General features: G+C 28.6%; 5 protein-coding genes across 5 annotated transcripts; 4 read left to right on the forward strand and 1 right to left on the reverse strand.

Annotated features, from left to right (window-relative positions):
* Nucleotides 1–221: 221 nt before the first annotated feature.
* LOC114944832 (carboxypeptidase B) lies at nt 222–4,886 on the forward strand. Its single transcript, XM_029320886.2, has 9 exons — nt 222–412; nt 1,299–1,682; nt 1,760–1,859; nt 2,484–2,589; nt 2,749–2,910; nt 3,223–3,436; nt 3,971–4,201; nt 4,343–4,527; nt 4,711–4,886. Exons 1-9 carry the CDS (start codon nt 231–233, stop codon nt 4,884–4,886), a joined length of 1,740 nt encoding a protein of 579 aa, XP_029176719.2. The 5' UTR covers nt 222–230.
* A 1,097-nt stretch (nt 4,887–5,983) lies between these two features.
* Nucleotides 5,984–8,462, forward strand: LOC114944818 (trypsin-1-like). The gene is made up of 4 exons (XM_029320870.2): nt 5,984–6,063; nt 6,513–6,798; nt 7,523–7,832; nt 8,226–8,462. Exons 1-4 carry the CDS (start codon nt 6,018–6,020, stop codon nt 8,385–8,387), a joined length of 804 nt encoding a protein of 267 aa, XP_029176703.2. The 5' UTR covers nt 5,984–6,017; the 3' UTR covers nt 8,388–8,462.
* A 3,202-nt stretch (nt 8,463–11,664) lies between these two features.
* LOC146724481 (mite allergen Der f 3-like) lies at nt 11,665–13,523 on the forward strand. Its single transcript, XM_085479729.1, has 4 exons — nt 11,665–11,771; nt 12,122–12,419; nt 12,911–13,208; nt 13,295–13,523. The coding sequence occupies exons 1-4, from the start codon at nt 11,705–11,707 to the stop codon at nt 13,457–13,459; spliced, it is 828 nt and encodes a 275-aa protein (XP_085335855.1). The 5' UTR covers nt 11,665–11,704; the 3' UTR covers nt 13,460–13,523.
* A 4,297-nt stretch (nt 13,524–17,820) lies between these two features.
* LOC114944830 (mite allergen Der f 3-like) lies at nt 17,821–19,594 on the forward strand. Its single transcript, XM_029320884.2, has 4 exons — nt 17,821–17,887; nt 18,234–18,531; nt 19,046–19,343; nt 19,430–19,594. The coding sequence occupies exons 1-4, from the start codon at nt 17,821–17,823 to the stop codon at nt 19,592–19,594; spliced, it is 828 nt and encodes a 275-aa protein (XP_029176717.2).
* A 1,043-nt stretch (nt 19,595–20,637) lies between these two features.
* LOC114944833 (carboxypeptidase B) lies at nt 20,638–24,966 on the reverse strand. The gene is made up of 5 exons (XM_029320887.1): nt 24,624–24,966; nt 24,321–24,515; nt 21,932–22,065; nt 21,436–21,846; nt 20,638–21,044 (listed from the first exon to the last, which is right to left on the reverse strand). The coding sequence occupies exons 1-5, from the start codon at nt 24,928–24,930 to the stop codon at nt 20,682–20,684; spliced, it is 1,410 nt and encodes a 469-aa protein (XP_029176720.1). The 5' UTR covers nt 24,931–24,966; the 3' UTR covers nt 20,638–20,681.
* Nucleotides 24,967–25,537: the final 571 nt, after the last annotated feature.

The raw sequence follows: 25,537 nt of genomic DNA on the forward strand, positions 1-25,537 counted from the left end.
AATATTCCTAATGCTATTAATCTCGAAGCCTCTGATCTGCTGCATGACTAAAGAATAAATGCCATGCTGAAGTTGAAATCCCGTAAGCCAGACTCGTGAGGCAGAACAGTGAAACCATCGTGTTTCACGTGAATCAGTGTTGAGCGACCTGTAGCCGTGATTCCGGCTACAGGTTCGCCAGTCAACGAGGAAACTTCGAGGCGAGCGTCCTGAAGCGATCGAAGTACGTCATGAGCACAGGCGTTGAATCGATCATCCTGTGCGTGATTGTCGTAGTTTCAGGAATATTCATACGACATTCGGTAAACGGTAATCCGTATCGCGATAATTACATGGTGACACATTCAAAATATAATTATTCGGAAGAGCGGATATTCCAGAAGGAAAGAGATCCTGATGAAAAAAATAGTGGGTTGGTGTCATTAATTGAACAAGAAATTGTGCGATAAACAATTTCATGAAATTGTGAATTGCGTTATATGTTCAATATTTTAATATCAAAATATTAATAAGATTCTCTACGCGGGAAAGGATTATTAAAAGAGTAATAAAGTTTTAAAAAAATTAACATTATATATTTTAATTTTTATATAAACAATATATTATAATATACGTAAATTCTGTCATAAATATATAATATTTTAAAAATAAAAAATCTGAGAAAATTATAATTTTATTTTTATATATAAAAATATAATTCTTGATAAAAATATAATTCTTGATATAAAATATTCACTTTTAATTTAATCATCATTTAGTATGATTTGTATTCATTAATTCGTATATATAGTTTGGCTTTTACTTGGCAGTATTTAATCATATTAATTAAAACACATTCTTTTCGCTTGACGCGTTTTATTCGCGTTCTAGTTTTTTCTATAAAGAAGTGGATCATGTGTGTATTAAGCATAAAAAAAATGTTATAATTTTTTACTATTGTGTAGTTTATGTCAAACATACGCAAAAAAATATATTTTTACGTAAGCGTAGGAATAACATTTTTGGCATTTAAAACATATAATACAATAAATGCTAATATTGTCAAATATATTTATAAATCTATATAATCAGAATATTTTTGCAAATATTTGCAATATTAATATTAATATAATATTTGCAAATTACTTGTAACAAGCAATACATCTATATTTAAAAATTAAAAAACTATAATTTTTTATTTGCGAAAATGCACAATTGTTTGCTTTTTTTATAATCTTCAGAAAATATCATAAAATATTTCGAGAATTAATATAGAAAATATTATTTATACATTAATGTGACGAATAACCAACGTATAGTTTACAGGATGCTAATAATGATCAAGAAGCGCAATCGATTTTGGATTCTAAAGATAAAAAAGAAGAAAGATTTGAAGTAACTAATTATTTTCAAGAGACACTCAGAGAGTCATTCCGAGATGATGATTATGACAGAGGTTTTTCTTTGTTTGACTTACTTGAATCCATGCTGTCAGTTGTAGCAAATGGATTTAGCACAGTCGTAAGCAGTATTGTTGGTACTGAAAAGAAAAATTTACGATCGAATGTCAGTAGAATAAATTATAGAAACTATCAATTAATCAGAGTGTTTCCTAATACGGTAAATCACATTACGGATCTGCACGACTTGAGAGACGCTGAGCCTGAAAACATCAAATTTTGGTCCTTTCCAAATTTAAACAGGTTTGTCTTTGTGATTTGATTTATTAAACAATAATCAATTACTTAACTTATTTTTCATACCAACATTTGCTTTTTAGGACTTCTGATCTTGTTATCGCGCCAGATCTTGTAGCTGATGTTAAGGACTATTTGAGAGATAATAAAATCAACTTCAAGGTGTTAATATCGGATATTCAGGTAAAAAGTAAATGCATGTTTCATATTCTTTATATCAATATTATATCATAAAACAATTTCAATATATTTTGAAATAAATATATACAATTTTTTGAAGAATAATTATTGTTTATATTGAAAAAAGGACTATAATCAGCTAACATTAAAATTGTCAGTAATCACAAAAACCAAGATTTTGAAATTATTTATGCATGTCATTACCCAGATAGTCACAGTAATTATTATGACATCATTTTAATGTCAAAATGCATCATTTGCCATCAAAATGATGCATTTTGACATCAAAATAATGTCATAATAATTACTGTGGCTATCTGGGTATATGTACGATCTATATAGATGGAAATTTTAATGACAACAGGTGTTTATGCATAATACTAACATACTTTACTTATAATATTTTCTATGATTTCTCAATGCGCAGAGATATAAAAGAAACGTTACAGTAATAAATAAATCATCATTTATTTTATAAAGTTAAATTGATACATATGTTATGAAAGAAATTGAAAAGAGAAATCTTGCCGTGACTATTGACATAAATAATTGAGATAATTAATTATATATATTAAATTGAGTGATAAATTATAAATCTTGAAAATAATTTTGATCTTTGATTAATAGAAAACAATTTCATATCAAAATCCTAAAATGACGAAAGAACAACGCGAAGACTTGGTGACCACTCAAGGTCATAGTATGACATGGAAACGTTATCATCGATACGGAGGTAAATTCTACTAAACTATTCTACAAAAAAAATATATATTGTACATATTTTACAAAATAATATATTTGATTTTATACATATATGTATATAATATGTAACATAATAAATTTATTATTTTGCATAAATTTATTTCTACAATCAATATATTAATTTTTACAGATATTATGCGCTATTTAGAATACCTAGCTTTCAGGTATCCCAAAATAATTGAGTTAATAACTATCGGCCATAGTTATGAAGGTCAACCAATAAAAATGGTAAAGGTTTCGACAGGATTAAAGAAAGACGGTGAAAGAAAACCTGCGATTTGGATCGATGCTGGTGAATTTTTTATCTAAAGCAAACATTAATTTTTTTTATATGAACAGAACTATGAATATATAAATTCAAGACAGTAGTTGAAAAATAATTGTAATTGAATAATACATTACATATATGGTATGGATATTGTGAGAAGAATTCCAAGAATTTTTGTCTCCAACTATTTGATCTCTTTTCTTAGTATTATAAGAAGCAATCGCCCTGTTTTTTACTGAATTAATGACTGGTTTTCGGCAACATTAAATTTGCATGTCTTGACCGTATCTCGTCCCGTTACCTCATCTTTTCAGTGAATTCGCGTTACATTTGTAGGCATGCACGGACGAGAATGGATCGGTAGTGCCGTGGCGACCTACATATTGAGCCAGTTAGTTGAGAGGAATTCGACCTACTCGAAATTGTTGGATAATTCAGACTGGATGATCTTGCCAGTTGTCAATCCCGATGGTTATGAATACAGTCATATTGGTGATCGCTTTTGGCGGAAAACTAGAAGTAATCACGTGGAAAGTGAAGAGGATAGTAGGTGAGAGAAAACAATTTTTATTCTATATCGCGATTGTGTATTTTAATAAAAATGAATAATGCTAGCAATATGTGAATATATATTTTTTTAGAGTTTAATGTACATTTGTATTTCTCGGATATATATATATATTGATTTTTTTAGAGTTTAATGTACATTTGTATTTCTCGGATATATATATATATTGATTGTAGAAATAAATTTATGCAAAATAATAAATTTATTATGTTACATATTATATACATATATGTATAAAATCAAATATATTATTTTGTAAAATATGTACAATATATATTTTTTTTGTAGATATATATACGTATAAAGAAAGGTATTATTCGTTAATAGGCTTTTAAAAGATTGATCTTTAGATCAGATTATACGATGAGATTTCAGATAAAGAAAGAAGTGCGGTTTAAATTAAAAACATTTTTATAATGCCTATTATGTAATTCAATAAAAACAATAATGAAAATTATGATGAGAAATTATTCATGCTATAGTAAAATAAAGTAATGTGTAATCTTTTTTTTCTAGGTACACGCCTTCCAACTTTTTACAGTTCGTAACGCATTATACTAGGTGGTTCTGGGCTAAATGCGAAGGAGTTGATCCGAATCGTAATTTTGCATACCACTGGGGCGAAGAGAAGGAAAGGGGGGCCAGTTCAGATCCTTGTCATGAAACTTATTCAGGACCGTTCGCCTTCTCCGAACCAGAGACGAAGGCCATGGCAGATTATATTATGGCAAATAAACAACATATTCAGTATATAATTCTCTATATTTAATTAAATAGCAATTATAAATAAATATTAATTTAGTCTAATTTAATTTAATCTTATTTTATTTAATTTTTCTAAATTTTTTGGTTTATAAAAAATATTTAATATAAATGATACATTTCCAGAATGTATTTGACTTTGCATTCTTATTCTCAAATGTGGCTTCTACCTTGGGGTCACACACGTTCGAAGCCGTCAGATTATTCCGATATGATAAACGTAGCGAAAAAGGCAATTAGCGCGATCGCAAAAGTTCATGGCAGTCATTATCAACTTGGACCGGTGACAGATCTGATGTATCCAATTTCTGGTAGATATAATTTTATCTAATAATATCAATTTTAATTTGCAGTTTATCTCGTAAGAGAATGATATAATAACATACATGCTAATATCTATATAATCAGATCTTAAAATGCAAACGAAAATGCATTTGAACAAATATGCGAATGATGGGAGATCATTGTTGCAAAAGTGTCGTCTATGTTTTCAGGGGCATCTGACGATTGGGCCAAAGGCGTCGCCGGTATAAAGTATGCGTATACGGTGCAATTACGTGATCGTGGAACGTACGGATTTCTGTTGCCGGCGACTCAGATAGTTCCGACCGCGCGTGAGATCTGGGCGGGAATTCGCGCAATCGCTCGCATGGTTACCTGTAACACGTGAAATCGTTCTGCTTATCAAATTAATTAACGCTTTCTTTACGATAGAGAGCGGATCAGCTGATTCATGAAGCGTATATGGATATAATAATTAGTATCACCTCTGCGATAGATATCGTACAGAGTACATAGGGCATTAGTATCGAGAAATCGACACTCCAATCGTTATCAGAATAAATAAATTAAGCTGCAATATATATATATATATATATATATATATAACGGCAAGAGATAGATCTGTATTTAATTGGAGACATATCGATTAATCGATATTCTCATATTAAATTAATGCGTAAGATATAATAAATTTTCGTGTTTCTATGTATATGCGATTTATGTTCCTAAATTAATTTTTAGAAAATTTGGTTTATAGTTGGATATCATTTTTGAAAATCATGTTATATACACAGAAATTATACTTTGATTTAATACATTAAAATTGTAAAATTTGTGTTAATTTTGATGTATTTACTCTGTACATTTTTATTTGTAAATTAGGTAAAGCATGTATTCCATATATTGGAATTATATTATTTATAGTTTAAGTGTAGACAAAAAAGAGAGAAAGAGAGAGAAATAGAGAGAAATAGAGAGAAAAGAGAGAGAATGTGTGTATAATGTATATAATGTGAATATTTATTATTTATTTATTATACTGAATTCTTTTATACGAATAATAAAATAAATATTATTTTATTTATTTAAATTACGTATTGCACTATTTTAATATTTGTTATTTTAATTAGTACGTATATTATAAGACACATAATATAATATACTTGGTCTTTGAGACATCAATGATGCCGAGTGTATAACAAATATGATTCTACTATTCTACTATGATATAAACACGGAAATAAATTTTTATCTTACAATATAAATACGATGAAATAAATTAATGGTAATTTTTGTTCAAAGAAGATAAAAACGGTAATGTTTGTTTTTTATATATAAGAGATAGATTAATGGTGTAAAGCAATAGTCGGTGCGCCATGTTATCTATGCACTTAAGAAGGTATGTTATCAAGATGAATACGAATTTCTTGCGTATTTATCGCAAGATATTGCGTTATTTCGTAGTATATAAACCGTAAGCTTATTTGGCGTTTAGCCTGCATTCAACTGATATATCGCAATGTCATTGATTCAGTGTCTTCTAGCTGCCATTCTGGTGTTCCAGGGTAAGTACGCACTTTTTGCATTACAATATTTATATTTTCATAAATTAAAATTTAAATCAAATATACAAATTTACAGTTTCTAGTAGCATAAATATTGTAATGTATCTATCAAATGGCATAAATATCGTAAATATTTTTTTAAATTATCAAATACATATAAACTATAATTCACTTACAAATATTTAATGCAATATGTATAAAAATAATTTAAAAGTTTTATAAATAATTATGCGATAAAATAGATATTTAAAAAGAAAACTATATTTTTAAATGGAGAATTTACTCTAAAATAATATTATATTATTTGAAATATATTATTTTGAAATATACATTATATAAAATATACTATATATTTGAAATAAAACTAAAACAAAATGTACAAGTTTTTGCGAAAGTAATATTCTTTTTTATATATTATTATTAAAAGTTCTCTTTAAAATTGTCTACAGCATGTCTAGCCACCCCCTTCGGTCTAAAACCCAGAATTACCGACGGTGAAGATGCCACACCGGGTGAATTTCCTTATCAAGTGTCTATTCATTGGGGTATCGTCACATCTAAACATGCTTGCGGTGGTTCAATTTTGAATGAGCGTTATATTTTGACCGCCGGACACTGTGTTTTGAAGGTCGGCAAGCTTAAGGTTTTCGCTGGCAAGCATTATCTTTCTAAGAATGAAAACACTCAACAAGAAGTTGAAGTCGAAAAGACCATCGTCCATCCAAAATATCCGGGGTACGTTTCCATTATTTTTAGTCAAAAATAGATATATTCCATAATTTCTAATCATTGATTATATTTATTTTAATCAAAAGCCATCTTGTAATCAGAATTTATATTACTGTCACAATATATTTATTATAAAATATTAGTTATAATTTTGTGATATAAATATTACAAAATTATAATCTTATCTACAAATTCAGAGACTTCAAAGGCGCTTAAAAATACATTTTATCTAAATAAATAGAATAATTATATAATATTATATTAATAATGAATACATTTATATGATAAGATGTATGATAGCGCGCGCAAAGATAGATTATCGATATCGATATTTGTAAAAAATATTATCAAAACGAAGTTATAATTTTGCGTTATTTAATTATAAATTATAAATTAATTTGTTGCCTCAATATTAAATTATTTTAATAATATTGTTTATTGCAATATATTGCTTAATTACATCTAAAATATTATGTTTTATTTTATTTTAAGACAGTCTCAATATATAGAGAAATCAAGTTCTTTCAAAACATTAAATATTACTTATCGCAATTATTTGACAATCAGTAATCCATGTCTTGCGATAATCTCATCACATCTTTTTCATAAATTTCTCGCAATATGTATATCCGATATTCATGTTTTCTTAACTGATAATATAACAGACATGTCTGGTGAAGTCATGATACCATCACGATACTTTAGATTAAATCATATTGCGTTCTTTCAGAGGTGTTGCTCCATATGACATCGCTCTTCTGAAATTGAAAACTCCTCTTACCTTTAATGAGAGAGTGTCTCCTGTCATTCTACCTCGACAGGACGAGGTACGAACTGGAATTGCTGTGCTCTCTGGATGGGGCTCTACCTCGAAAAGCTTACTCCCAAAACTTCCTGATGTTCTTCAAAAGGTTTCTCTCCCATTGCTAGACTATCAATCTTGTCTGAAAAAATTCCCGGATAACTCCATTGGCAAACGTCCAGAACTCTATGATACACAAATCTGCACTGATGTTGTTGAAGAGATATCTGCTTGCTCTGTAAGTCAAATTAAAATTTTTTTATATATTTTTCTTTCTGTCTCTTTCTCTTTTCTTTTTCTATAATTAATTAAATTATCATATTAAAGAATTTTTTTGATTTTACAAAGCTATTTTTCGATTTTACATTATTAATATTATTGTTGATTTATTTAATTATTTCGTCAATTCATTCTATGTAGAAAGTAATATAAAGTAATTTCTAAATTAGTTTTATCTATAAAAGTTGCAAAATAAATGACCTTATAAATAAAATATAACTTATAATATGTTATCTATATAATTTTTATTTTCAAATATATATATTTAATATAATAATAAAGAGAGAATTAAAAAAATTAGATACTTAAAGAATCGTTTGTACAAAATCTCTTTTACTAACGTTTTCTGTAGGGTGACTCTGGTGGTCCATTAGTTCAATTCGATGACAACAATCCTGTCCAACTCGGTATCGTTTCATGGGGCATCTTACCGTGTGGTGTTAACCACGCTCCTTCCGTCTACACCCGCGTAGCTTCCTACGTTGACTGGATTAACGATATCATTAACCTCTGATTATTTATATTAAATAGATTTTATCTTTTTTCTTTGATCAATATGCTGAGAATTATATCACTTGAGACATTATTCTGTATACCATTTTTTTCACATAAATTGAAATATAATCAAATTTTTTAATTATAAATCAAAGAAAAAAATAGTTAATAATTTAAATTTTCCAATAATGATGATAATGATGCTATATTCTACATATGTAATATAATATTAAGAAAACATTAAAAATAAAAAAATTTTATAATACCATTTTTATATATTTTTTATTTAAAACCTCTGTTAATAAATATGAAAGAATGACAGTAAAAATGAATAATTTTTTATTTTCTTGTATTTCTGACTTCAGTTTCTTCTGTATTGTTAGATGCAGAAGATACAGAACCGTTTTTGATACTTGCTATCAATTAGAATTCCAATTTTATGTAAGTAGCCGTTTAATTTTAAAAAATGCTATTCTACAAATATTTTTGTTTGAGTAATATTTATGTTTTATATTTTATCAAAACCGAGCTATATTATAAAATAACTTCGATCATCATGTACTTATCGACAAAAGATTTAAACACTTTAAATTGTGAAGACAGATTTGGTCACTCTACATTTAAAAAACTGACAGAGTACGTAATTTCTGTGATGACACTCTTTTAATATATAAACTCGAAAAGTGTTTATTAATTGCATAAAATTAATAAAATTACTTCTATATACTATTAAGTCATATTCAAACTGTCAAATTATAGAATCTTTGTTCAATAATAATTTCTTATCGAATTATCAGAACATCGAAATAAATAGAAAGAAGCATAATAAATAAACTTTATTATTGTTCTTTAATAAAAAAGAATCAAATTAATTCATTAGATTTATATTATATTATACTATTATACAGAGTATAAATATGATGTTTTTTAATCGGCCTAAGAGCCATTGCACGATTAAAAAACATCATATTTATATTGTTTATATTGAGAGCCGATAGAAATATTTCTGAGTTTATTATACAGAGTATTTCAGGAGGAATATAAAGACATGTTTTCTTCTTTAGATGATGTGTACAATCAAGTTCTAAAACTTGCATTCCTCCTGAAGCATCTTGTATATAAATATTATTTTCTTATTTCGTTTAACTGAATATAATTACGTGCACGAATCGAAGTTATATTATTCTTTGATAATAAAATCTTAAAAATTGCAACGCATGCATAAAAATTATTATTGCAATGTACGCATAAAAAAATTTATTAATTATGTGATTTATAAAAATTCAACATATAAATTTTTAACAAAAGACAAAAAAATATAATTTTCTACAAGAATCTTTCAATCAAAATATCTGCGCTTACATTAGATTCGCGCGTTGTGCGCGTTCGCTATGCTACATGGCTCGCGCGAAACTGACCACGTGATCATCAGTCTCGCACTTGCGATATAAAATTTTCTACAAGAATTTTTTGTGATTAATTATTTATGCTTTCATTAGATTCACGCGAGACTCTATACCCTATACATCCATCACGCTGCGCGGCTCGCGCGAAACTGATTCTCGTGTAAGGTATCACGAGCGCGAAACCGAGGTCACGTGACCAGTGGATCCACTTGTCACGTGACCACTGGTCATGTGACCATTAGTCTCGCACTCGCGATATCTCGCACGAGAATCAGTGCCGCGTGAGACGCGCACCGTGACGGATGTATGGGGTGTACTAATCTAATTGGAAGGGTAGAAAGAGACTAACAGAAAAGTAGATATTTTGATCGAAAGATACTTGTAGAAAATTTTAATTATGTTCTCTGTTAAAGACTTAAATATTTGAATTTTTATACATTGCATAATTAATTATTATTTTTATGCATGCATTGCAACAATAATTTTTATGAATGCGTTGCAATTTTGAGAGATTTTATTATCAACGAATAACATAACTTCGCTTCGTGCACGTAATTATATTTGGTTAGATTAAATAAAATGAGAAAAAAAATATTTATATACAGATGAGTATTTTAGATGGAATAATTAGCATTCTAGGACAATGATTATATACAAAATATAAATCACTTATTTAAGCAAAAAAGTTTATTAAACATGTGTCCTATTTTTTATAAAGATACAGTTATTATAAAGATATACAACGTTCAAACTAAGAACAAATATATTTATTAACTTAAGTGTAAGATTTTATATTACATATTTTCATAATATTCTAGAACTGAAAATTCTACTCACACAGCACGAAAGTGACACGTTGAAAGCAAACGTTAAACTGACGATAAATAAATAACACAAAGATTTATCGGATTTTTATACATATCCTCTTCATAATTTTATTTTTAATCTTTATTAATGTGTATTTCATCGAAATTTAAAATCCATCAAAATCTCAATAAATAAATCAATTTACACTATCATAAACGAGATTATATTGTTTTTCCGCATACTTTCTACGTCTACTTCAATGAGGGCTAATGATTGATCGTAATCATATAACGATAATGCGAGGCATTGACTGGATGATCCATCATGATTAAACTGTAACAAAGCTAATCGGATCTTAAAGAATGCTTCATTGTTCTATAGCAGATCTGATATAGATTTGCATGACAGTGATTCGAACAAATTTGAAATAAATGATCAACAAAAACAAATTATAAATCTATTAATAATATTTTCTATAATAATTATTCTTTCTAGTTAGATTCAATGTGTTTTAAAATATTTAAATAAATCTAGTATATCTTATTAATTAATAAATTACGTTCCTGGACCTAATTATGGATTTTACTCGAGGATGATGGAGTTTTTTGTATGATCTCAAGAAGATTTGGTAACTGTTCGCATATCTTATTAATTAATTTTTTGTGCATAAACTTTTTTTGTTTTATTTAATAACAATTTTGTTTTTTCTAAAAAAGAGTTTATTCAATTACTGAATGAAAGAAACATTAACATAAAATATAAATAAATAATATACAGTATATTCTATAAAACTATGCTTCTGAGAACAATATATTAAGACTTGTGACATGACAAAAGTTATTCTTTTTATATTGCATACGCATGTTATGTTATTAAATTGAATCAAGAATAGCAACATTTACTTTGTCTAAATTAATCCAGATAACATTTAATGATTATATCAACATCGATACATCAAATTATAGGGAAAGTTTTATTCGTAGCAAAATCTTTCTTATCTTAAACAGATCATACGGATTTGCGTGGATTATCAATGCAAAATCATTCATGATATGGCATAGAGATATTGAACGAAATGAGCATAAAATGCAGCCAATTCGCTAGACTGGCATCAATCGACAAGATGTCTTCCAAAGCAATCGTGTTCTTTGCTCTCCTAACGGTGGCTTTCGCTGGTCCTACAGGAATTCGTTAGTATTTTACATTATACATAATTATAATACGTATATATATATATATATATATATATATATATATATATATATATAAATGTAATTATAGAAAGTTGGCAACAGAATAATATGTACTTTTGTTTCCCTTTTAATAACATTAGATTTTTTAAACAAATATCAATTAAATTATCTTATATAGTTCCACGAAGAAAGTACGAAAATTTAGTCTTGCATTGTATTGTTACAAATCATTTCCATTTTATTGCATAAGATTTTCTTTAACGTACCATATTTGATTTGATTTGCAAATCTTGTCTTAACTATGTTATATAATAATTCTAATTATCTTATTTTAATTCTAATTTCAGAAAAACCACATCTCGGTTTTCGATTGCCACAGTTCTCACAGTTCTCGCCACAAGTAGTCGGAGGCGATGAGGCTCCAGCAAATGAATATCCATTCATTGCCTCTCTTCAGGCATACGGTAGTCAGCACTATTGCGCCGGAATAATTTTACACGAGAACTGGATCATGACTGCAGCGCACTGCATCGACGCAAATTATCCCACTACTTGTAAAGTTGGAAAGCACAACATTCAAAAATCTGAGGATACCGAACAAGCAGTTGAAATTGAAAAAACTTTTATGCATGAACAATATGGAGGGTAAATAAAATTAATCAAGAAGTATTAATAAGTTATCTAACTTTTATTTGCACCAGTATTTGTTAAATATATATATATATATTTAATTGCGTGTTTATATATTTATAATTACATATACAGATTATCTAAAATATAACAGTTCTTGAAAAAAATCTATTCAACTCTTATCGCGCAGAATCAGATTAAATATAGCAATCGAAATTATTAAAAAAGATATAATTTAGGTATTGCAAGATATTACAATTATCGCTACAATCGCTCGAGGATTAGACAAATTATGTATCAGAGTTAAAAAACGATGCACATGATAAATCTTTAGATATTTTTTTATTGACATGCATAGGTATTGTTATCAATTGTGTCAAGTATTAATTTTTCATTAATACTGTATGTTATTTTGTTAAACACAATTGCTTATGAAATTTTCTATAGCGATTAATAAATAGAAAGTATATTAAATTTAAATTTTAAATATTTCCCTTAATTTTCAGTGGTGTTGGCCCATATGATATTGGTTTGATCAAACTTAAGACTCCATTGAAGTTCACAAATGAAGTACAACCTATCAAATTGCCAAAACCTGAAAGCGATCCGGTTGGAGATGCAATACTTGCCGGATGGGGCTATATCACGGGAGGCTCGATGCCAGATAAACTTCAACATGTTGATTTGGAATACGTCGATCGCGCTACTTGCCATAAAGCTGTCGAGGATCTGACAGGATCTTCTCCCGTTCATGAGACTAATGTCTGTACTGGACCAATGAGCGGTGGAATCTCTGCATGCAATGTAAGTTGCAAATTTATACTCTATGATCACTCTCTACTATAAATATATAAGTTTAATGTACAAACTCTCTCAATTACATTGTTTAGGGTGATTCTGGTGGTCCACTATTCGAGAAACAGGGCGATAACTACGTGATTACTGGAATAGTGTCTTGGGGCATTATTCCGTGTGGTACTGTCGGCGCGCCATCCGTGTACACTAGAGTATCATCCTTTAATGACTGGATTGAAAGTATAACGAATAATAACTAAGCACAATTATATCGGCGACTTTAATGAATACTGATAACGGATTGTTGTACCTTATATATTCAATGTAACCAAATAAACCAAATATCTTGCATAAATAAATAAATTTGCTTAATGCACCACGTGCAGTTATTATTTTAAACCTTATAAATTAAAAATTAATTAGATTGTATAAAAAGAAGATATACATATATATATAATGTATATTGTAAAATATATTAGTTAATACCTTGCACGCAAATAATATTTTTTAGATCCTATGCCCCAACTATGTAGAACACATATCGTTTCGGAGATATCGCCGTTTAATTCTTTTTTCATGTTTATCTCGAATAAGCAGCGTTCTCAGCAAAGATGCAAAAGGCAATCTTATAGAAATCGACAAGATCTACAAGTTCATCCTTTGACTATTCTGCGTAAAATTTCGAAGTTATTCAGTTTGTCAGTTGTCAAAATAAAATTAAATAAAATTATTGTACAATGATTAAAAAGTTAAATCATACACATATTACATAAAGTCGGATAATGTGTTGTCTAGTTTAATTAAAAATAAAATAATATTGATAACATACGTGTTACTACTGATGTATTTTTATTTTATATAATAGTAACAATCTATTAACGCTTTAAGGGTATAAGTGACATTCGCTGATATATACTTTACAAAAAATGTATGGTAAAATTTTAAAGTTTATATTTGATATATAAATTTTATAAAACTAGAAGAACACAAGCGCGCCATTCTTCTCTTGTATATTAAAAAGATTAATATTTAAAAAATTAATAAAAATTGAACTCCATTAATATTTTGACAGAAATCAGCTAATAGCTGTTAAAAATATGAATCTTTAAATAATATATTATTAATACAAATTAAATAGTAATACTAAAGTAAGGCCCTTTATATTGATAAATAACTTTAAAATTAGATAATTAAATGATTCATAAATTATATAATTATTAAAATGCTTTATTAATAATTAATTAATATGTTTAAGCAGGCTTCAAAATATAAACAAATGTCAACGCTTATTTATTCAAAAATTCGAGTTTTTTGAGTTCAATATATATTTAGTGACAGCCTAGGGTCGGAACTATGCTACAGAACTATAGAACTCGTCAAAAACTATTACAAAATTTCAATGTTCAAATTTGAAAAAATGTGAAATAATGTGCTAACTTGGATTGAAAGTTACGCCTTTTTTCAATATTTTTTATTATCTAACTGAGGATCATTTAAAAGACATATTTCTACATTTTGAAGCTTGCTCTTTTATTTTTTAATTAGTTTAAGTCAATTAAAGCGCTAATTAATTTTTCCAAATTTCAGGACCCAGTGTACGAATTATTATGATAGGTATGTATATTGACACGTTATTTTTCAATATTTTTTATTATCAAACTGAGGACTATTTAAAAGACGTATTCCCACATTTTGAAGCGTGCTCTTTCATTTTTTAATTAGTTTCAGTCATTTAAAGCGATAATTAATTTTTCCAAATTTTAGAACCCAGTGTACGAACCATTATGTTAAGTATTAACACGTCATTTTTCAATATTTTTTATTATCAAATTGAGGACCATTTAAAAGATGCATTCCCACATTTTAAAGCTTGCTCTTTCACTTTTTAATTAGTTTCAGTCATTTAAATTTAAAGCAATAATTAATTTTTCAAAATTTTAGAATCTAATGTACAAATCATATTATGTTAGGTATTGACACGTTATTTTTCAATATTTTTTATTATCAAATTGAGGACCATTTAAAGGATGCATTCCCACATTTTGAAGCTTGCTCTTTCACTTTTTAATTAGTTTCAGTCATTTAAAGCGATAATTAATTTTTCAAAATTTTAGGATCCAGTGTACGAATCATTATGATAGGTATATTGACACATTATTTTTCAATATTTTTTATTATCAAACTGAGGACCATTTAAAGGACGTATTCTCAAATTTTGCAGCTTGCTCTTCCATTTTTTAATTACTTTCAGTCATTTAAAGCGATAATTAGATGCTTAAAGAATCGTTTGTACAAAATCTCTTTTACTAAGGTTTTTTTGTAGGGTGACTCTGGTGGTCCATTAGTTCAATTCGATGACAACAATCCTGTCCAACTCGGTATCGTTTCATGGGGCATCTTTCCGTGTGATGTCAACTACGCTCCTTCCGTCTACATCCGCGTAGTTTCCTACTTTGACTGGATTAACGATACCATTAAACTTTGATTATTTATATTAAATAGATTTTATCCTTTTTCTTTGATTAATATGCTGAGAATTATATCACTTGAGACATTATTCTGTATACCATTTTTTTCATATAAATTGAAATATAATCAAATTTTTTAATTATTGTTTTTCCGCAAACCTTCTACGTCTATTTCATTGAGGGTTAATGATTGATCGTAATCAGATAACGATAATGCGAGGCATTGACTGGATGATCCATCATGATTATACTGCAACGAAGCTAATCGGATCTTAAAGAATGCTTCATTGTTCTATAGCAGATCTGATATAGATTTGCATGATAGACAATGATTCGAACAATTTTAAAATAAATGATCAACAAAAACAAATTATAAATCTATTAATAATATTTTCTATAATAATTATTCTTTCTAGTTAAATTCAATGTGTTTTAAAATATTTAAATAAATCTAGTATATCTTATTAATTAATAAATTACGTTCCTGGGCCTAATTATGGAGTTTACTCGAGGATGATGGAGTTTTTTGTATGATCTCAAGAAGATTTGGTAACTGTTCGCAAGTACATGTCTTATTAATTAATTCTTTATGCATAAATTTTTTTGTTTTATTATCTTTTATTTTATTTAATAACAATTTTGTTTTTCCTAAAACAGAATTTATTGGATTACTGAATAAAAGAAATCTATTAATATAAAATATAAATAAATAATATACAGTACCTTCGTAAAACTATGCTTCTGAGAACAATATATTAAGATCAGAAATAAATATTTTTATCGGCTCTCAATATAAACAATATAAATATGATGTTTTCTAAATCGGCCAACAGAGCCAAAGAACGAAAAATTGCGAAAATTAATTATTCGGAACTGTATCTCTTGGTACGAGATTACAAAGTTCCATATATAAATTAATCTCGAAACTTACATATGGAGAAATAGGCGAGAAAAATATAGGTCCGAAAAGTTGCTGAAGCGAGAATCGAACCCGCGTCTTTCACTTTCCGGGCGACTGCTCTTATCACTAACAAGGGGACACTACACCCAGTACATCAAGAATCAGGATGCCAATTTTTTTGGTGATTCTAGAGATCAAAAAAAGGTATACGTGTTTCGGCGTTTTGTCGAATGCTCCGTAGTTTTCGAGTAAAAAATTTTAAAAAAATCGAAAAGTGCAGCAGCGATTAAGAGCTAACTCGTAGGTCGCAAGTTCGAGTCCGTGTCTTGTTACTTTCTTTTTGTTTTATCTTACTAGTTTTGAAAAAGTGTTGTTGTTTAAATATATTTAAATATATATAATGTGTAATGACAAATATAATTTAAATAAAAATAAGATATAAAAACAAAATATTTGAAAAAAAAATTTTTTTATTGTAATAATTTAATTAAATAAATAAATAAATATATTTAAACAACAACACTTTTTCAAAACTAGCAAGATAAAACAAAAAAATAGTAACAAGACACGGACTCGAACTTGCGACCTACGAGTTAGCTCTTAATCGCTGCTGCACTTTTCGATTTTTAAAAAATTTTTTACTCGAAAACTACGGAGCATTCGACAAAACGCCGAAACACGTATACCTTTTTTTGACCTCTAGAATCACCAAAAAAATTGGCATCCTGATTCTCGATGTACTGGGTGTAGTGTCCCCTTGTAAGCTATTCAGACCCTTTCGATCCTATATTTTTCATTTGCCTTTTTAGTAGATGTTAGTAAATAACGCCGTGATTAGGCCAAGGCGTGAATAAACTCAGAAATAAATATTTTTATCGGCTCTCAATATAAACAATATAAATATGATGTTTTCTAAATCGGCCAACAGAGCCAAAGAATATATTAAGACTTGTGATATTACGAAGATTATTCTTTTTATATTGCATACGCATGTTATGTTATTAAATTGAATCAAGAATAGCAGCATTTACTTTGTCTAAATTAATCCAGATAACATTTAATGATTATATCAACATCGATACATCAAATTATAGGGAAAGTTTTATTCGTAGCAAAATCTTTCTTATCTTAAACAGATCATACGGATTTGCGTGGATTATCAATGCAAAATCATTCATGATATGGCATAGAGATATTGAACGAAATGAGCATAAAATGCAGCCAATTCGCTAGACCGGCATCAATCGACAAGATGTCTTCCAAAGCAATCGTGTTCTTTGCTCTCCTAACGGTGGCTTTCGCTGGTCCTACAGGAATTCGTTAGTATTTTACATTATACATAATTATAATACGTATATATATATATATATATATATATATATATATATATATATAAATGTAATTATAAAAAGTTGGCAACAGAATAATATGTACTTTTGTTTCCCTTTTAATAACATTAGATTTTTTAAACAAATATCGATTAAATTATCTTATAGTTCCACGAAGAAAGTACGAAAATTTAGTCTTGCACTGTATTGTTACAAATCATTTCCATTTTATTGCATAAGATTTTCTTTAACGTACCATATTTGATTTGATTTGCAAATCTTGTCTTAACTATGTTATATAATAATTCTAATTATCTTATTTTAATTCTAATTTCAGAAAAACCACATCTCGGTTTTCGATTGCCACAGTTCTCACAGTTCTCGCCACAAGTAGTCGGAGGCGATGAGGCTCCAGCAAATGAATATCCATTCATTGCCTCTCTTCAGGCATACGGTAGTCAGCACTATTGCGCCGGAATAATTTTAGACGAGAACTGGATCATGACTGCAGCGCACTGCATCGACGCAAATTATCCCACTACTTGTAAAGTTGGAAAGCACAACATTCAAAAATCTGAGGATACCGAACAAGCAGTTGAAATTGAAAAAACTTTTATGCATGAACAATATGGAGGGTAAATAAAATTAATCAAGAAGTATTAATAAGTTATTTAACTTTTATTTGCACCAGTATTTGTTAAATATATATATATATATATATATATATATATATATATATTTAATTGCGTGTTTATATATTTATAATTACATATAGAGATTATCTAAAATATAACAGTTCTTGAAAAAAATGTATTCAACTCTTATCGCGCAGAATCAGATTAAATATAGCAATCGAAATTATTAAAAAAGATATAATTTAGGTATTGCAAGATATTACAATTTATCGCTACAATCGCTCGATGATTAGACAAATTATGTATCAGAGTTAAAAAACGATGCACATGATAAATCTTTAGATATTTTTTTATTGACATGCATAGGTATTGTTATCAATTGTGTCAAGTATTAATTTTTCATTAATACTGTATGTTATTTTGTTAAACACAATTGCTTATGAAATTTTCTATAGCCATTAATAAATAGAAAGTATATTAAATTTAAATTTTAAATATTTCCCTTAATTTTCAGTGGTGTTGGCCCATATGATATTGGTTTGATCAAACTTAAGACTCCATTGAAGTTCACAAATGAAGTACAACCTATCAAATTGCCAAAACCTGAAAGCGATCCGATTGGAGATGCAATACTTGCCGGATGGGGCTATATCACGGGAGGCTCGATGCCAGATAAACTTCAACATGTTGATTTGGAATACGTCGATCGCGCTACTTGCCATAAAGCTGTCGAGGATCTGACAGGATCTTCTCCCGTTCATGAGACTAATGTCTGTACTGGACCAATGAGCGGTGGAATCTCTGCATGCAATGTAAGTTGCAAATTTATACTCTATGATCACTCTCTACTATAAATATATAAGTTTAATGTACAAACTCTCTCAATTACATTGTTTAGGGTGATTCTGGTGGTCCACTATTCGAGAAACAGGGCGATAACTACGTGATTACTGGAATAGTGTCTTGGGGCATTATTCCGTGTGGTACTGTCGGCGCGCCATCCGTGTACACTAGAGTGTCATCCTTTAATGATTGGATTGAAAGTATAACGAATAATAACTAAGCACAATTATATCGGCGACTTTAATGAATACTGATAACGGATTGTTGTACCTTATATATTCAATGTAACCAAATAAACCAAATATCTTGCATAAATAAATAAATTTGCTTAATGCACCACGTGCAGTTATTATTTTAAACCTTATAAATTAAAAATTAATTAGATTGTATAAAAAGAAGATATACATATATATATAATGTATATTGTAAAATATATTAGTTAATACCTTGCACGCAAATAATATTTTTTAGATCCTATGTCCCAACTATGTAGAACACATATCGTTTCGGTGATATTGCCGTTTAATTCTTTTTTCATGTTTATCTCGAATAAGCAGCGTTCTTAGCAAAGATGCAAAAGGCAATCTTATAGAAATCGACAAGATCTACAAGTTCATCCTTTGACTATTCTGCGTAAAATTTCGAAGTTATTCAGTTTGTCAGTTGTCAAAATAAAATTAAATAAAATTACAATGATTAAAAAGTTAAATCACACTCATATTACATAAAGTCGGATAATGTGTTGTCTAGTTTAATTAAAAATAAAATAATATTGATAACATACGTGTTACTACTGATGTATTTTTATTTTATATAATAGTAACAATCTATTAGCGCTTTAAGAGTATAAGTGTCATTCGCTGATATATACTTTACAAAAAATGTATGGTAAAATTTTAAAGTTTATATTTGATGTATAAATTTTATAAAATACAGTGAAAATATACAAAATTGAAAATCCTATTTTTTATTTCATATAGCTGTAAATTAATTTTCTTGCAATTAGTGATTTATTTACAAAATATAATAAACAAAGTATAATAATATATAGTATAAAAATTTTATAAATCAGCAAAGTTTTATACATTTTAATAATACATTTTACAATTAAAATATATTAATACATTGTACAATTTAAAATTTAAAAACAAAGGATTTTCGTTTTTATATAAGTTTTTATAAAATTATATAAAATGCAATAATATATGAGAATAGTTAATGAGAATTTTTCCAAATTTCTTTAATCAATTTTACGTCTATAAATCTTCAATTAATTTTACATCCTTAATTAATAATTCGATTATTAATTACGCCGCTTTGCAAGCTTCCGTAACTACTTCTACCACAGCAAGCGCCTCCTTTGCCGTAGGTATAATGTAACGCGCAGGGAGGATAAATCCGTATTTTCCAGTGTCTCTTAATTCAACTGTATATGTGTATTTTAGCTTTAGCAGTGCCTTTGCCCAGTCATCAGATCCTCCGCTAGCTGGATAAAGTGTTGTTGCGCTGTTTCCAACTGTATAGACACTGCCAGCACCTCCTGCCTTTTTCATAGCCGTTGCTGCTTGACGACCGACCTTATCAAGATCAACGTAATCGGGTGGAAGACGTGTATCATAGCCCCATGGATATAAAATATATTGGCCATAAGAATGAAAAGTCAAATACGCCTGAGAAAAATAATTGAGAGTTAATTAATTTATATATATATATATATAAATATAATTTATATATATATATATATATATATATATATACATATATTTATAACTATTCATACATTTCGAACTTTAATATGAAATTAACACTAAGGTGTAAGATTGAAAAATTGAATTGTCTACATTGAACGTAGACGGTTAGAAGTTTGTAATAATTTTATTATTTCTTCAAGTATTATTTTTAATTAAAAATTGGTGAAATGTGATTATATTTTTTTAGGAATAATGTTTAATAGCATTTTTATGTTATCAATTAGTGTATATTTTAAAAGCAATAAATAGAACAATGTAAGCAAAATAAATAAAAACTTGTGCAAATTAAATGTGAAATATATTAACCGACCTTGAAATTTGCTGAGCTGATTTCAAAAAAGTTTCGAATGGCACTTGTTTCTGGTTCGGAGAAAGGTTTAGTACCAGAATATGTTTCACGGCAAATATCTTTGCTCGTACCCTTGCCGCCCCATCGATATCCAAAGTTGCGATTTAAGTCAACACCAGAGCACCCTACGCCGTAGCCCGCTTTCCTTCTATTTTTCCTCCATAAACGATCAACCGTCTGACTATATACATATCCGTCTGGATTAACAACAGGAAGAATATAATATTCAGTTTCCATGGTTTGACTCCAGTTTTCCACCAAATAATCGATAATATATGTCACAGATGCCGGTGATATCCATTCACGGGCGTGAATGCCACCATCGATCCAGATTGCTGGCGCATTCGGGTTACCGTTGCTAATTCTTAGGACCTAGAGCATTAATAAATCTTTATAAATTTTCTATGAATATCGGGATAAATGTCCAAAATGTCTAAATTAGACGCAAGTATAATACCTTAAGGGGCCGACCTTCGATTGAATTTCCAATCGTCTGAACGGAGCAAAATTCAGGATAAGTTTGAGCGAGAAAATCCAAATAACCATATATATCAATCAATGGATGATACGTCGTCCACTCCATTCGATGACCTGGTGCATATAGCTTCAAGATTATTCAGAGATTGTACGTTCTGTCCCTTTGTACGCTTACTTTACAACCGCTTCGTAAATTCAGCTCGATATAGTATGTAGATTTATAAGGCAAAAGCATTTTTTCATTTGTTATTATGAATATTTCAATATACTCGTACACACTACATATAAAGCACCGTTCTGAATCGACGAAGCGGATTATTTGCGCTTGAGAAGCTCACCCCTAAAATGCCAAGGAACACCTCCACCGTGTACAATAGCTACGGGATAACGAAGAGGACGAGGATATTTACTTCTGACTTCCTGCCACCAAGCATAACGAGCTAAAAAATGACTGAAAGCCTCACTTTGGTGAACGGAATTAACGATTCAGTGTTTGCTGTTATTTAAATAAAATTATAGAGATGATCAGATGATGAAACTTTGGCGTCATCTTATCTTTATATAGATAATAAAAATATGTATGATCTACAATATATCTGTATCTTAGATGAAAAAAATATTATTTTTACTAAATTATCTAGAATAATTTTTAGATCATTTTGATTTAGAATCATAGCACATAAAAATACTTAAATAGTAGAATTTAAGCAGTAAGCAATAAAAATTTATAAATAAAAATATGAATGCATATATATTTTTATAGCCTCCTTTTATAATTTACATTTTTTATAACTGTGCTTACATAAGCAGTCTTCAAAATTATTATCTAGAAAATTATCTAGATGAATCGCCATATAATTTTATCTCTTTTATCCAGATATATTAAAAACAAAATTATCTTCATCTTATTATCTAAGATGAATTTACATATTTTGATCTCATCTTTATCTAGCTAATTTAAAAATCATCTAATTGTAAGCACAACACTGATTCTAATATAGCTTAAGTCGCAACGTGATTTAGTGATCCTCCTTAAGGAAATAACGTTGTGTTGTAAATGTTGAAACGGTTTCTTACGGAGCACGATTTAATCGAATCTCGTCGTATCCTTACTGGATAACGGATATTCGAGACCGGGTCGATCGAGTATGCAAACGATCGCGAGAAAACGTCGAAATGCCACAAAACGCATGTACGTGCGAAGACTACGTTCGTGCTTTACGTACACCTTGCATGCACGTGAAGTATAACTGTTAATGTTAATCAGCATTGAAGCGGAACCGGGTTACCGGATGGTATTCGTTCGAGGTCGATTACCTCGATTCGTATTCGATCATTTCCTCTCATGGAAAAAAAACTTCGAAATTTGATAATGTTATTTATAATCGCTTATCAATGTTATCATGTTCTTGAGACACGTATGCATCAGACATAAGAAATGCCTCAATGATGATATATCTCAACGTAAAAATAATAAAATTTTTTAAAAATTATCTTCTTATAATAAATCTATTAGAGAATAATTATTTAATTGTTATTACATTACAATCATTGACTAAGATTTCGTCAACAACGAATTTATATGTAAATATATATATATATATATATAGTTTAATCTACAAGTATTTACAACATTCTACACATGTCTCGATTATTATAAATACTAAAGATACTACGTGTGTAATTTATTATAATTAAAAAATAATTAAAAATTTGAATAAAATAGAATATTGTCAATAGTATCACAATTCTCACAATCAGAAAAAACTCATCACAATACAATTATTCGATTTGTAACTTTACATAAATAACTTAATCCACAATTAACAATTAATAAATTGCTACTTATATATAATATATCGTTTTTAAAATAAGAACTTTTTGATGTTTTGATGTTTTTATGCGATTTACAAACTGAAGCAATGACTAAACTAACCAAATAATATAGCTTTCTTCATAAGTTTTATTAATATCTGTAGAATAAATTCAATTACAACATAGTAATTGCTTTTATTTATTATTAATAAAATTATCAAAGGGTGAAGAAAAATGGTAAAAAGCGATATATAAATAGTGAAGCATAAGAAATAAAAGCAGTCATAATTGATTGCGTAAGCTATTAATAGAAATGCTACTTAAAATATTAAGCAACGTATATATGATAAATTAATATGTAATTTTTTGTGTCTAAATAATCTCTCATCATTGTTTGAGAAATCATCCATCAGTTTTAAAAAGTCATTACTCTCATTGACAAGATTGTATTCCGTCCCCTCGCTCGCAGCATAATTACAATAAAAATTTCCATTATGTTAAGGATAAAACTATAAATTACAATTATAATACAAAATGTAAAAAAAGATTCAAACCTTTGCGTCCTTCGAGTTCCTCTTGAGCTTCTTGCGAAAGAGGAGGGTTTTCTTCCTTTATTGCTCTCTCTACATCGTCGATCAAAATTTCATATTTCACATTGTAGCTTTTGAATAATGAGCCTATATTATCAACCATATTTCTTTGCACAAAAATATCAGAGGCCGATACATTATTAGACCATATAGAATATGCTGTTAAAATAAATAATTGTATTTAACTATTGTTTTTTCCATTAGCCTGACAATTCTTTTAAATTGGCAATAAAAGATTCTGTTGAAACATAAAGTTTTATTACGTACAACCATATTCGTCGTAACGTTGCACCAATTCGTCCACAGAACTATTTTCTTTGTGGATCCTCCATACTTGATCCCCTTCATAGGTGATTCGTTTATCAAGATCCTTTGATTCCTTTTTGCCTTCACTGAGTGTGTATGTGATATTACTATCCACATATTCTCTGATTCCATGTTCGAGAATAGACGCGTCGACGACGACGACGATGATTGTCATCATTGTCAGTGTCATCCATTTTGCACACTTTATTCGCAGCAGTCCGTCGTTGTTCATCTTCACCAAAACTGTCTTTAAGAGAAGGGCATACATAGCTTTTATAATACGGTCGATGATCGGGGATAACGGGACTCCTCGATCGAAGATCCGAAGACTCTCGAACCCGCTATTATCGCGCCTCGCAGATCTTTGACCTCCGAATGAAAGATTTTGTTTAATGTTCTCTAACGCAACAGATCAATAAATCTACAGTATCGATAAGTAAAAGTAAAATTTTGATAGATATTAATTTTTCATTAATCATGCTTGTTATTCTTCTTAATTATATTTTTTTTTTCATCTTTATCTCTTCATAAAATCATGAAACAATTTATGACAAAATAAAAAACAATAGTTTCTAAAAGACACATAGACACAGTTTATAAAAACATTGTAACATATATAATATATATTTAATTTTATATCCATATGTACATATATATTATTAGTTTCTTTAAAAAATTTTTCTGATTTTTCTGATGATTCTATATAAATCTAAAACAAAATAATTTTGAAAAGAGTGGTGAACGTGATTTTTTATGTTATTTTGTTTGCATATTTTCGTCGTGCAACCATCTGTAGATTCTAGACGCTATCGCACAGTGCAAGAATTCGTCGTCGTAATCGATCCATTGATACACTACATTGGTCACTTTATTCA

Source organism: Nylanderia fulva, unplaced genomic scaffold (assembly GCF_048542155.1).
Source record: "Nylanderia fulva isolate GAGA-0341 unplaced genomic scaffold, ASM4854215v1 Scaffold13, whole genome shotgun sequence".
NCBI lineage: Eukaryota > Metazoa > Arthropoda > Insecta > Hymenoptera > Formicidae > Nylanderia > Nylanderia fulva.

Coding starts and splice junctions, on each gene's coding strand:
- LOC114944832 (XM_029320886.2), top strand. CDS start 231: ATGAGCACAGGCGTTGAATCGATCATCCTGTGCGTGATTGTCGTAGTT. Junction 1,860..2,483: donor TGTTAATATCGGATATTCAG/GTAAAAAGTAAA, acceptor TTTGATTAATAG/AAAACAATTTCATATCAAAA. Junction 3,437..3,970: donor GAAAGTGAAGAGGATAGTAG/GTGAGAGAAAAC, acceptor TTTTTTTTCTAG/GTACACGCCTTCCAACTTTT.
- LOC114944818 (XM_029320870.2), top strand. CDS start 6,018: ATGTCATTGATTCAGTGTCTTCTAGCTGCCATTCTGGTGTTCCAGG. Junction 6,064..6,512: donor TGCCATTCTGGTGTTCCAGG/GTAAGTACGCAC, acceptor AATTGTCTACAG/CATGTCTAGCCACCCCCTTC. Junction 6,799..7,522: donor GTCCATCCAAAATATCCGGG/GTACGTTTCCAT, acceptor GCGTTCTTTCAG/AGGTGTTGCTCCATATGACA.
- LOC146724481 (XM_085479729.1), top strand. CDS start 11,705: ATGTCTTCCAAAGCAATCGTGTTCTTTGCTCTCCTAACGGTGGCTTTC. Junction 12,420..12,910: donor ATGCATGAACAATATGGAGG/GTAAATAAAATT, acceptor CTTAATTTTCAG/TGGTGTTGGCCCATATGATA. Junction 13,209..13,294: donor GTGGAATCTCTGCATGCAAT/GTAAGTTGCAAA, acceptor TACATTGTTTAG/GGTGATTCTGGTGGTCCACT.
- LOC114944830 (XM_029320884.2), top strand. CDS start 17,821: ATGTCTTCCAAAGCAATCGTGTTCTTTGCTCTCCTAACGGTGGCTTTC. Junction 17,888..18,233: donor CGCTGGTCCTACAGGAATTC/GTTAGTATTTTA, acceptor TTCTAATTTCAG/AAAAACCACATCTCGGTTTT. Junction 18,532..19,045: donor ATGCATGAACAATATGGAGG/GTAAATAAAATT, acceptor CTTAATTTTCAG/TGGTGTTGGCCCATATGATA.
- LOC114944833 (XM_029320887.1), bottom strand. CDS start 24,930: ATGTATGCCCTTCTCTTAAAGACAGTTTTGGTGAAGATGAACAACGAC. Junction 24,516..24,623: donor ACGTTACGACGAATATGGTT/GTACGTAATAAA, acceptor TTATTTTAACAG/CATATTCTATATGGTCTAAT. Junction 21,045..21,435: donor TCAGCTCAGCAAATTTCAAG/GTCGGTTAATAT, acceptor TATTTTTCTCAG/GCGTATTTGACTTTTCATTC.